Source organism: Danio rerio, chromosome 25 (genome assembly GCF_052040795.2).
Source record: "Danio rerio strain M-AB ecotype USA chromosome 25, GRCz13ab, whole genome shotgun sequence".
NCBI classification, from domain to species: domain Eukaryota; kingdom Metazoa; phylum Chordata; class Actinopteri; order Cypriniformes; family Danionidae; genus Danio; species Danio rerio.
In genome coordinates, this window is record NC_141045.1 from 15,349,959 (window position 1) to 15,362,839 (window position 12,881).

At 32.0% G+C, this 12,881-nt stretch overlaps 1 protein-coding gene across 4 annotated transcripts in view; it reads left to right on the top strand.

Annotated features, from left to right (window-relative positions):
* The window catches only part of acte1 (actin, epsilon 1), a 38,161-nt gene extending 26,321 nt beyond the window's left edge, over nucleotides 1–11,840 (top strand). For 2 of the 4 annotated variants that reach the window (XM_087310629.1, XM_087310628.1), the window contains exons 3-9: nucleotides 1,205–1,333; nucleotides 2,975–3,135; nucleotides 3,350–3,454; nucleotides 3,531–3,692; nucleotides 4,425–4,616; nucleotides 9,343–9,524; nucleotides 11,550–11,840. In XM_087310629.1, the coding sequence (XP_087166755.1) occupies nucleotides 3,373–3,454; nucleotides 3,531–3,692; nucleotides 4,425–4,616; nucleotides 9,343–9,524; nucleotides 11,550–11,693 (762 nt within the window). In that variant the 5' untranslated portion in view covers nucleotides 1,205–1,333; nucleotides 2,975–3,135; nucleotides 3,350–3,372 and the 3' untranslated portion in view covers nucleotides 11,694–11,840. The remainder of the gene's footprint in view (nucleotides 1–1,204; nucleotides 1,334–2,974; nucleotides 3,136–3,349; nucleotides 3,455–3,530; nucleotides 3,693–4,424; nucleotides 4,617–9,342; nucleotides 9,525–11,549) is intronic. The other 2 variants (XM_087310627.1, NM_001002074.2) reach the window with 2 other exon arrangements.
* Nucleotides 11,841–12,881: the final 1,041 nt, after the last annotated feature.

A 12,881-nucleotide genomic window follows, 5' to 3' on the forward strand; every position in this document is an offset into this window, starting at 1 on the left:
GGCTAGAAGGTCATTTGGATACAGGTCATTGTATAGCACACTGAAATAAATGGTTCTTTAGATTTACTACATTTTTTAAGGCAATTGGTTGCAAACAATTTATATAGACTGAATTCAAACAAACAAATTAAGTTGAATATTACTAAAATTCATTTTTTGTTCAATTTCAGCCCATAAAATTTTTTGCAACCACTTATGTTAAAAATATTTAGTAAATCCAATGAATTTTGTTTTCAGTGCATTGAAAAAGAATTTCAAATGCATCAACAAGACAGAAAAAGGAATAAAAAAATTGAAAAAAGGCAGAAAAGAGTGTCAGTTATACGTTAAAAGATATAGTTTACGTATTTAAAATGCCTAAAGAAAATTAAAATGATATGTTAATAAAGAAAATTTACTTTTGTGAGATTTTTTTAATTTAAAAACGTCTAAGTAACTTTTAAGCAAACGTCTAAGTTTTGCCAGTAGCTATAGCTCTCTGCACATCTCCCATGGTCACCCACTCAAGCCTGGTGACCTACTCAGTACCTGGATAGTAGACCACATAGCTGCCGGAAGTGGTGTTAGTTAGGCCAGAAGGGGGCGCTCAACCTGTGGTCTGTATGGGTCCTAACACCCCAGTATAGTGATGGGGCCTCTATACTTTTGAATAAGATGTTAAACCGAGGTCCTGACTTAATTAGTCGTTAAAAATCCAAGGATGTCCTTCGAAAAAAGTAGGGGTTTAGCCCTGACATCCTGGCCAAATTTGCCCACTGTCCATCATGGCTTCCTAACCATCCCCATATCATAATTGGCTTTATCGCTCTGTCTCCTCTCCACCAATCAGCTGGTGTGTAGTCTGGCGCAATATAGCTGCCGTCGCGTCCTCCAAGTCGATAAATCTGGGTATATTGGCAAGACATTATTATGATGAATGAATGTATGAATGAATTAATTAATTAATTAATCTTATGTACCTTAAAATAAAGTAACCATAATGATTTTATGACTATCATGTTTTAAAATGAAAACATGATATACGAGTCTGTTTTGCAAATAAACTCTTCATGTGTGCTGTACAACAGCAGGTTTGGCCCTAGTAAGCACCTTAAATTCCATAGTATTGGAATCAAATGTATTGGCAGTTTTTAAGTCATGGAGAAAAGGTCATCTTAAATGCATGGATTGTGACTGACAGGTTTAATTATGATCTTTCCAATAGGGTGTGATGGTGGGTATGGGTCAGAAAGACAGCTATGTAGGAGACGAGGCCCAGAGCAAGAGAGGCATCCTCACCCTCAAATACCCCATTGAGCATGGCATCATCACCAACTGGGACGACATGGAGAAGGTAGAAGCGATGTATAAAGCACTGCTCACATACAGTAGTAGTCACCTGCAAACTAAGCTGCTTTCTGTTGATCGGTGTGGCAAATTTGAGTAAACAACTGAAATTAGAGGGGGTTGCAACTTTTTGATTTAGTGGCTAATTCATATTCATTTGTACAATCTCATTCATACATTTTGGTATAATTTACTCATCCTCCAATGAGGGGTAGGTTTAGGGGTGGGGTTTGGAGGCCTCAAGATTTTCATATGAATGAAATCCTATGAATATTATACAAATTAGACTCTTTTCAGACAATGCTTAAAATAGTTGAACTTCCTTGTAAGTGGCTGGTTTCACATGATTTTTATGGAATTTCATTTGTGCCAAAAACAAACAATTACATTATTTTTAAGTTCTGGTAGGCATATTGCAGACATTTACTTTTTAAAATCCATTCTGTGTTCATCTACAGTTCCTGAAATCTTAGCTTTTTGACATAATATAGACTTCAATAGACACATTTTTCATTTAAAAATTGAACCACTGACATCTTATTATTTGATTTTAGATAATATATTTACCAGCAAACCACGAACATATAATAGTCTTTTGTCAATGGTTGTTAATAAATATGCAACTCTTTATTTTTACTTCAGGTTAGATCAGGTCAATTAAATAATAATTAAATAACAATATTTAAATTTACACATTTAGATATCAATAATGTGTAAATGAAGGCTGAAATTAACATTTATTAAGACTAATAAGTGCTTCAGAAATATTCATTTTTATTTTCATTAAATATGCATTCAAATATTGATGTTAACTTATACATTTAAATAATGGAACCATATTGTAAAGTGTTCTTTAAATTTCTATACACAAAACATTTTAATTGTTTACCTCCAGAACAGAAATCAGAGCCTGAGTAAAATCAACAAACAACAACAGAGACCTAGATAAGCATATTATACAAAGCAGTCAATTCTCTCTTTTTTTGGCACAATTGGAACCCCATATATATATACATATATATATATTTTTTTAAATTATCACGGAAATATTTTTACTTATAAGACAGAAAAAGATGAAACACAAACAAACATATCTCAATTATTAGGCTACACAAAGAGCTGTAAACATGGAGAATATATAGTACAAACACAGTCAACACTTTTTTGTCACAAAGCAATCTCCATAATTTTTGAAAAAGCTACTTAAAAATAGTACAAAATGTCAAAAAGGACCATACTCATCAATATATACAAATGTATCTCATATACGCTGTAAACAGACAAATATATAGTGCAAAGCATTGATAGGTTTGGGGTTAAGGTATAAAATGGTTTCTTACAAACGGCATCTTGGCACAAACTGAATGCCGTAAACAACAAAACAAGATGACATAAATAAAATGATGTACAAACATCATGCAAACACATGACAACATGTACAAACAAATAAAACCAACCCATTTTTTGGCACAAACCACATGCCATAATTTTTGGAAACAGCAGAAAAAAATCAAACACTTTTCCTAACTACACACTGCGTGACAGTAGAGACATGGGCAAACTTTATAATACAAAGTGGCAGCAATACAACATTATTGCAAGCTAAAACTCTATGCTGTACTGAAAAAATCCAATATTATTTACCCAGATCTGGCATCACACCTTCTACAATGAGCTCCGTGTGGCCCCTGAGGAACATCCAGTCCTCCTTACTGAAGCTCCTCTAAATCCCAAAGCTAACAGAGAGAAGATGACCCAGGCAAGTCTTCATAACATCTTTCAAATCACGATATTTCATCAATGTTAAACATATATTCACATTTGACTGAACTTGTGGATATGTGCAGGTATAGATTTTAGAGGAATATGATTAGGTATCTGTACAGTTGTGGATGTACATGTGCATATGTATCTACATTTCAAATATGTTTCTTTATTATTATTTGCTGGCATGGGAGGGATTTGGGGTTTGTTCTTTAAAATGTGAAAAGCTTTAAATAAAATATTAAAAAAAAAAAAAAACATATATTCACTGTATTGCAGATCATGTTTGAAACCTTCAACGTTCCAGCTATGTATGTTGCCATCCAGGCTGTGCTGTCACTGTACGCTTCTGGCCGTACCACAGGTTAGCATTGCCCACACCGACTTGCATGTTTTTGTCTGTTTTTGAACGTTTTTCATGCATTTATGATTTGCTCTAGGTATCGTGCTGGACGCTGGTGATGGCGTGACCCACAATGTGCCCGTATATGAGGGTTATGCCCTTCCACATGCTATCATGAGACTGGATTTGGCCGGCAGAGACCTCACTGACTACCTGATGAAAATCCTGACTGAGAGAGGCTACTCATTCGTCACTACTGGTAATTTATCTTTGACAGTTAATTTAGTAGATTGCGAATTTTATACAGTAAGTTTAATGCTTTATACCCACGTTTTTTCCTGAAGTGATTGCTGTGTTACAAATTATGGGTTGCACTTCCTGTTTTGGGAAAAAAAAGAAAGAAATTACTTCCAAATATTAAGTATGTTTGGCTTTGTGAGTTATATCTATTTGTTATTAAAACAATGTTCCTTTTAGTATATTTAAATATAACGTTATCTTTAGCAGGGGCGACACGGTGGCTTAGTGGTTAGCACTGTCGCCGCACAGCAAGTAGGTTGCTAGTTCTAGCCTCGGCTGGGCAAGTTGGTGTTTGGAGTTTGCATGTTCTCCCCATGTTCACGTGGGTTTCCTCTGGGTGCTCTGGTTTCCCTCACAGTCCAAAGAGATGCAGTATGTGAATTGAATAAGCTTATTTATCAAGTTATTTGTGTTCTGCTTAAAGTAGACCATTATTTCTAATAAGTTGGCTTGTAATATTTAATGTACGAACTGTGATAATAATGGCATCTCATTGTACCCATTTTAAAATAATTAAAACATTTTTACATTTTATTCATTAATATTAAACACCCCTCTCATTATCCCCCCCCCCCCCCCCCCCCCCACATTAAATAGACTAAACAGCACCACCTGTCGGCTGTCAGTATATTCTGTGAAAAAAATTGGGCACATAATTAGGGATTAATAGCTTTCTAACTCGTTTTTACAGCCGAGAGGGAGATTGTTCGTGATATTAAGGAGAAGCTGTGCTACGTGGCTCTAGATTTCGAGAATGAAATGGCCACCGCCGCCTCCTCTTCCTCTCTGGAAAAGTCCTACGAGTTGCCCGACGGTCAGGTGATCACCATCGGTAACGAGAGGTTCCGCTGCCCTGAGACCCTCTTCCAGCCCTCCTTCATCGGTCAGTTTCTCACTGGTTCATTTGAATATGCATAATCTATTCACCGCTTCATATTTACACTTCTTGGTAATGAATGCTTTCTACTTGTGGTCAATTATACTGCCAGAATAAGAATTCATTAGTAGGATCATCATTAGCCTACAATGCAACTGTTTTAGAATGGATTTCCCGACTAGATTTCTAAAATCTTGCATCAAACTTAATAAGTATTAGAACTCAATTTTGTTTTAAGATTTATTTGTAAATTAAAAACTTTCATTTTATGAGTAATTTGAATTTGAAAAGATATAAACTATTTAAAAAAGATTAGAAGTATAGAAATTATTATAGAGAATACGGATTTTTTATCATTTATAATGTAGTTTTGTTTTATTTTATTTTTATATAATAGTTATTCGTAATATATTCAATTGATTGTATCTAAATGATTTTATATGATTATAGTTTATTTTTTTTAAAGATTTGTACACACACTATTTCTTGATATTTATTGATTCATACATTAACATTTATTTCTACAAACTTTTATCATCTAAATTGAATAATAATAATCAATTTCCTGTTGTGAAATAATAATTATCCTGTTTATTTATTTTTTTAAATCTTATTGTTAAAATGACATATAAAAATGGTAGTATTACCACAACTTAAACCCTCTCCTTCCCCCCATACTATATGTATATATAAATATATATATATATATATATATATATATATATATATATATATATATTTTTTTTTTTTTTTTTTTTCTATTTTCAAATATATGTAAAACAAAGCTTTGTGCAAACATTAATGGACTTTTTTCACCTACAAACAATTTTTTAAATTATTTATTCTAATAAATAATTATTTTTAATGCCATTATCATATAGTTTCTAAGAAAACAAGCTTGCAAAAAACAATTGTGCATATCTTCCTATAGTGCTTCCACAGTATCATGCACATTCCTTTACAGATCTGAATCTTCATAATGACAGAAGTGCTTTGAATATCCCTACATTATGCCTTGTTTTTTATCAATTATTCATAAAATCCTAGGCTCTACGCTGAAATGTGGAGCCCACACTTAAAATACATTCTCCCTTTTGAGCCAATGCCAAGCCTCGATCCTCATTGATGAAAAATTCATATTATTAATAATTCTCAATCATTTGCACATGGGCCCATGCTCAGCAACACAATTAAACCCAACATCCACGGGCACAGCAAGCGGTCAAGCTTCCCACTGAGAAAGATTCAAAGCACTGCATCTTTCAGGCGAGATTTTGACCATTACAGTGCACTTTTCGAGAGGTGACACGGTGACGGATCACCTTTTGTCAGGAACTAATTAGGAGTGTTTCAGTAAATGGCCAGAGGCTGAGGGGCTATTTATGGTGTACAGGCCTCTTAGTCTTGACATTGTACATCAATCACTGTTTCTTCATCCGATAGAGCTGATAGCACAATGGCTAACTGGCAATTCTTCTCTTAAAGTCCACATGAAATCAAATTGAAAGTTTTTTGGGGGGTTAGCATCAATATGCTAGTCTTAAAGTAAGCGTGAATCGAAAGTTGCTGAGAATTATATTTTAGTATGTTGTAGTGTTTTTACAACACTGAAATTCGATACTAATTTCGTGGTTAAAATTTAAAGACCTCCATTTCGGGCTAACATGCATAACATCTGTAAACGCAGATATACAGTCACTGGAGCATTTTAAAGCTGCAATGATCAGCTGGTTTGTTTATAAGCTGACATACTGATATATGAATCGGTTGATCTTTACAGCTTTAAAACGCTACAGTGTCCCTGTATCTGTAGTTACACTCAGTAAACAGCGGTGAGTTCGGTGAACTGATGACCTTCACGGCCAATCACAGTCATTTATGTTGAGCACGTGAACACAACGGCAACTCAGCGCTGTTTAAGAACGCGCTCAACAGTGCTCAAATGTTAGCAGGAAATAGACGTTTTAGAAATTTCTGTACCGATTGGTATCAAATTCCGGTATCATGACAACACTAGTGTGTCGATGTACTTTCAACTGTAACAAAATGTTAGTGGGGGGGGGGTGGTCCTTTTGTGCATCTTAACCTCTTAGCAAACTAACAGTATGAGGGACGTGGTTAGGAATATTGCGGCTGAAGCCATCAAACTGATGTCATCATAGAAGAGCCGCCATTTCAAACGCAGAGGCAAATGATTAGACTTTGATCAAAGATTACCAAAACAAAAATTCTCAGTGGATTACACGAATAGTTGTTCACCTAAAAAACAGCAATGTGTGCTAGCAAAATAGATATTGTAAGTTTTAATTTTACGCAAACTTTAAGGTAATCTTTAAGCTAGTGTGCTTTAAAAACAAACAAGATTCTCATTTAGAGTAGATGCACATTCAAATTGTAAATCTCCTGTTTCTGCAAATAAGAATCAAGAACTGTTTCAGATCTTCTGTCCAATCCAATGCTGTCTAGTATCTGAAATGCTCCGCCTCTAATAGGCGCTGTTGAAATGAATAATTCAGTCACATCATTTAACCGAGCATTTACTCTGAGGGTTCACCTAAACCCGTGGTGTCCAAACTCGGTTCTAAAGGGCCGGTTTCCTGGAGAGTTTAGCTCCAACCCTAATCAAACACACCTGAACCAGATAATCAAGCTCTTACTAGATATATGAGAAACTTCCTGGCAGGTGTGTAGAAGCAAGCTGGAGATAAACTCGCCAGGACACCGGCCCTCCAGGACCGAGTTTGGACACCCCTGACCTAAACAGTAAGAAAATAATAAACATTAACACAGTATTTCAAATGTTATCTCATGCTAACTCATATCATTTTGATTTTGTCGCTAAGTCGTATGAATTAATTCGTATGAATTCCTATGAATTTGAAGCAAATGGTCAGACTTTGAAGATTTTTTCTTAGTGGATAAACTTGCACAAATTTACTTTTCACCTAAAGAACAGCAGTGTGCGCTAACAAAATAAACATTGTACATTTTAATTTTCAATAACTATAAGGTTATCTTTAAGCTAGTGTGTTCCAAAACCAAACAAAATTCTCATTTAGAAGAGATGCACAATCGAAATGTAAATAAAAATCAAGAACTGTTTTGACTTTGCACTTAAGATTCACATCTGTCCATCAAATGCTCTGTAGTTTCTGAAATGCTCCGCCCTTATAAGCCGCTGCTAAAATTGGTCATTCAGTCACATCATGTAACCAAGTATTCACTCTGAGGGTTCACCTAAACAGTAAGAAAATAATAAACGTTAACATAGTATGTACAATGCTATCTCATGCTAACTTGTAACTTTTTGATTTTGCCGCTAAGTCGTATTAATTGATTTGTATAAATTTGATCCAAGTATTCAGACTTTGAAGATTACTAAAACAAACATTTATTATCAGTGGATAAACTTGCACAAATAAATTGTTCACCTAAAGAATAACAAACCTGTGCTAAAAAAAAAAAACATTTTACATTTTAATTTTAGGGTTCATCTAAACATGTTAACAGTAAAAAAAAAAAAAAAAAAAACAGTTATCTCATAATTCGTATTCTTTTGATTTAGTGGCTAATTTGCATGAATTTGTATGATCTAATTCAGGGGTTCCCAAACTTTTCAGCCCGCGACCCCCAAAATAACAATGCCAGTGACTTGCGACCCCCAATATCCTCTGAGGTGGTTATAAATACAGAAACCTTGCATGCAATGACGCAGACACACCAATTAAATTTGTGTCAGTGCTTTAAATGTGCCAGAAAGTATAACCTGATGTTATAAAATCAAAATGCATCTGACGCTATTGCTGCCTTTAATATAATGTAATTACCCCAGGGGTCGCAATCCAATAGAACTAGTAACTATAAGCTACTATAGTAACTATATAGTATATAGTAACTATAAACGACTATTTTTATTTTCAGTATAGTTATGGATAAAATATGTTAATTCTTATGGTTTAATAAAAATAAATAGATTTTTGGAAATAACCAGGCGACCCCCCCCTTCATTGCCCCGCGACCCCTCGGGGGGTCCCGACCCCCACTTTGAGAACCACTGATCTAATTCACACATTTTAGTATGATTTGCTCATACCTCAATGATAGTTGAGGGGTGGGGATTGGTGCCACGCCTTCTTTTAGAATCGTACATTTTTGTACGACTGAACGAATTAACAAGTAAACTGAGAGAATGTAAAATAGTTGTTTCCTTGTGAGATCAGGCTGGTATTTTCACACATACAAACATAGTCAGCATCCCAAATGGCAGCTACTGTAGGAGATTTAAAATGAAGGCAGTTACACTTATAGTTTGTTATAGTATTACAATATACATTACGATTCTATATAGTGAGAAGCGCATAATGTGCTATATAGAGAAAAGCATTTTGGACAATGTGAAAATGCTTTCAATTGAGGTTAATGAAAGCTAGTTTCATGTTAATGTTAATGTCCGAACACTTCAGCTCAATGAAACAAAATGCTATTGGCTAATTTTTCTTAAGGAGGATGAGCAACTCAATATACCCCACCCTGTCTTTATATTACAGTGGAAATTATGTCAGACACGGAACAAAGCTGCGCAGTTAAAGACACTTTAGTGGATGTTTAATGAAATCTGTGCCATGTAGCATGCGCTACAATGGATTACAGTAACATTATATCTTGTATAATGTATTTGAATGGATTACTGTTTCATGTCTCTCATTCTTCTTCTAAATGTCGTTGTCTGTAGGTATGGAGTCTGCTGGTATTCATGAGACAACTTATAACGGCATTATGAAGTGTGACATTGACATTCGTAAGGATCTGTATGCTAACAACGTCTTGTCTGGTGGTACCACCATGTACCCTGGTATTGGTGACAGGATGCAGAAAGAGATCACAGCTTTGGCTCCCAGCACTATGAAGATCAAGGTACAGTTTAGGACTGGTTCATTTTGGACCTGGTCATTAGTTGTTTTTTTTTAAATAAAATATATAGTTGATGGTTAGTAATATTTTAATGATACAATAATAAATAAGGAATTATTTGACAATGCTACAATATTATACCTATTATAAAAGGCATATTTGAATTATTATCATTATTATTTTTTTTTTAAATAATATTAATATTATTAATATTATTATTATAAATGGTTATTGATAATAATAATATTTGTTATTATTCATTAATAATATTATCATTGATAATAATAATAATAATTATTATTATAGTCAAACATTTATATGATAATAAATTATGTATTTATTTAAATTTTTACTATTGAAATAAATTATAATAATTATTAAATATTATTAATAATAAAAAATATGTATTATTATTTATTAATAATAATAAAAATATTAACAGTAATACTACTACTACTACTACTAATTATAATAATAATCATTATTATTATTGGAGGAATATTTAGTAAATAATTAAATATATCCAGTGAATATTTGTAATATATTATTATTATTATAATTATTACTGTTTATTATTATTATTATTATAAATGGTTATAAATAACGAAATGTGTTATTATTCATTATATTATTATTATATTAATATAAAAATAATAATAATAATAATTATTATTATTATTAGTAGTAGTAGTAATAATAATAATAATAATAATAATAAGTATCATTATTATTATAATTATACATTTCATAAATATTAAATTATATACATAGACTTTTTGACATTTGTAATAAATTATTATTATTATTATTATTATTATTACTATTATTATTATAATTTTTGTCGAACATTTATTTAATATTAAATTATATATATATGGAATGCTTGACATTTATAATGAATTGATGTTATTAATTTAATTGTTATTTTTAAAATTATAAATGGTTATAAATAATAAAAAGTATGGTATTATTTAATAATAATATTTAATATTAATATTATTAGTTTTATTATAAATGGGTAAAAATAAAAAAAATGTCGTATTATTAGTTTTTAATAGAATATTGTTATTAATATTAATAATATAAATTATTATCATAGTCAAATATTTATTTAATTTAAAATTATTTACATCGAATTTTTGACATTTGTAACAAATTATTAATATTTTTATTATTATTAAATATTATAAATAATACAAAGTATGTCTTATTATTTATTAATAATAGTAATAATAATAATAATAATAATAATAATTAATACATAGGAGGAACATTTAGTTAATATTAAAATATATACATTGAATTTTTGACATTTGTAATACATTATAATTATTAATATAAATAATAAAATATGTTATTATTCAGTATTAATATAACAATTATGTCAATAATAAGTCTTATTATTATTAATATCATTATCATTATTATTTTATAGTTGAACATTTAATAATATTAAATTTATATACATATAATTTTTGACATTTATAATAAATTATTATTATTATTATTGTTTGTATTATTATTATTATTATTTTATTATTTATTATTATTATTTTATTATTATTATTATTATTATAGTCAAACATTTCTTTATATAAAATTATATACATAGAATTTTTGACATTTGTAATGAATTGTTATTATTATATTATATTATATTATATTATATTATATTATATTTTAATAATAATATTATAAATAATTAAAAGTATGTGTAATTTATTAATAATTATATTATTATTATTAATTATTATTAATCATTATTATTATAGGTGGAACTTATAGTTAATATCAAAATATCTACATAGAATTTTTGACATTCGTAATTATTTTCTATGTTATAATTATTATTATTGATTCTTTTTGTAAATAATTATAATAATAAATTGCGATGATTATTTAAATTTAATGTCCATGGTATCATTGTTTAGACATTTGTTATAATGATTATTTTTTGTTCATTTGTAATTATAATTGTTTTTTGATATTGGTGCTGACAGTAATACAATTCTCTTCTGTCCACTCCAGATGATTGCCCCTCCTGAACGTAAATACTCTGTCTGGATTGGCGGCTCCATCCTGGCCTCCCTGTCCACTTTCCAGCAGATGTGGATCAGCAAAGATGAGTACGAAGAGGCCGGACCCTCCATTGTCCACAGGAAGTGCTTCTAAACCCCCCTCCTCTCTTCTTCATTCACCTCCATCTTGGACTCTCCTCCTTCTCTTGCATCTTGTGTCTCGAAATCCCCCTGTACAACAACTCGCATCTCCAGCCACAATAAATTGCTCAATAAACACATTTACTGTACATATTTTCAATACGCTTTCCCCCTGCACTTTTCTTGCACGTCTGAGATCATTTTTCAGCAGGGCCACCGGATGGCAGACTGCTGCTGTGAAATTACCCACGTCCACCCCTTGAGATCTGTGTTCCAACTTGCAACAAATTTATGCAAAACAACTTGCGTCAAACCTGCTTCGACCAAATTATAATGCATTTTGATCGCGCATAACCATCCGGTTTAAGCTAGCAGTAATGCAGTTTTGATCTGGCTCTCTGAGGAGTTGAGCTGCGATCATCAATAGCCCTGAATATATGATGATGATGATGATGATGATAAGAAAACAGGTCAGTTTAATGTAGGCCAGAGGCGCAGCTGATACTCTCCGGCTGAGCAACAGAATAGTACACTGCGTCTCACAGCTGAAACCCTCCAATCTAGGGCAGAAAAATGTGAGGTAAAGAATACTATCGCAGAGGCTTCTATTATTGACTTGGCGAGGAAACAGTTTGTTTCAGAACTTTGTATAAATATCCTTAAAATCCCTCTAGAAGCATCTTGTTACATAAGAACCAGAAACATTCTGAGAGACGTTTAAGAACATGATTTTTTAAAATGTTGTCTGTTTAATGGGATGGTTCACCCAAAAATGAAAATTCCCTCACTGTTTACTCACCCTCAAGTGGTTTCAGAGCTTTCTTGAACTCAAAAGAAGTTGTTTTGAATAACGTTAGACACCATTGACTTCCATAGTAGAGAACAATTACTATGGAAGTCAATGGTTACAGGCTTTCAGCATTTGTCAAAGTATCTTCTTTCGTGTTTAACTGACTAAAGAAACTCAAACAGGTTTGTTGAAAGTAATGGTGAGTAACTGATGAAAGAATTTTCAGTTTATGAGGGAACTATGCCTGGTCTCATGTTCATTTATTCGTTCATTTTCCTTCGGCTTATTTCCTTTATTCATCAGGAATGATAAATAATGAAGCAGAATGAACCGACAACTTATCCAGTATATGTTTTACACAGCGAATGCCCTTCCAGCTGCAACCCAGTACTGGGAAACACCCATACACAC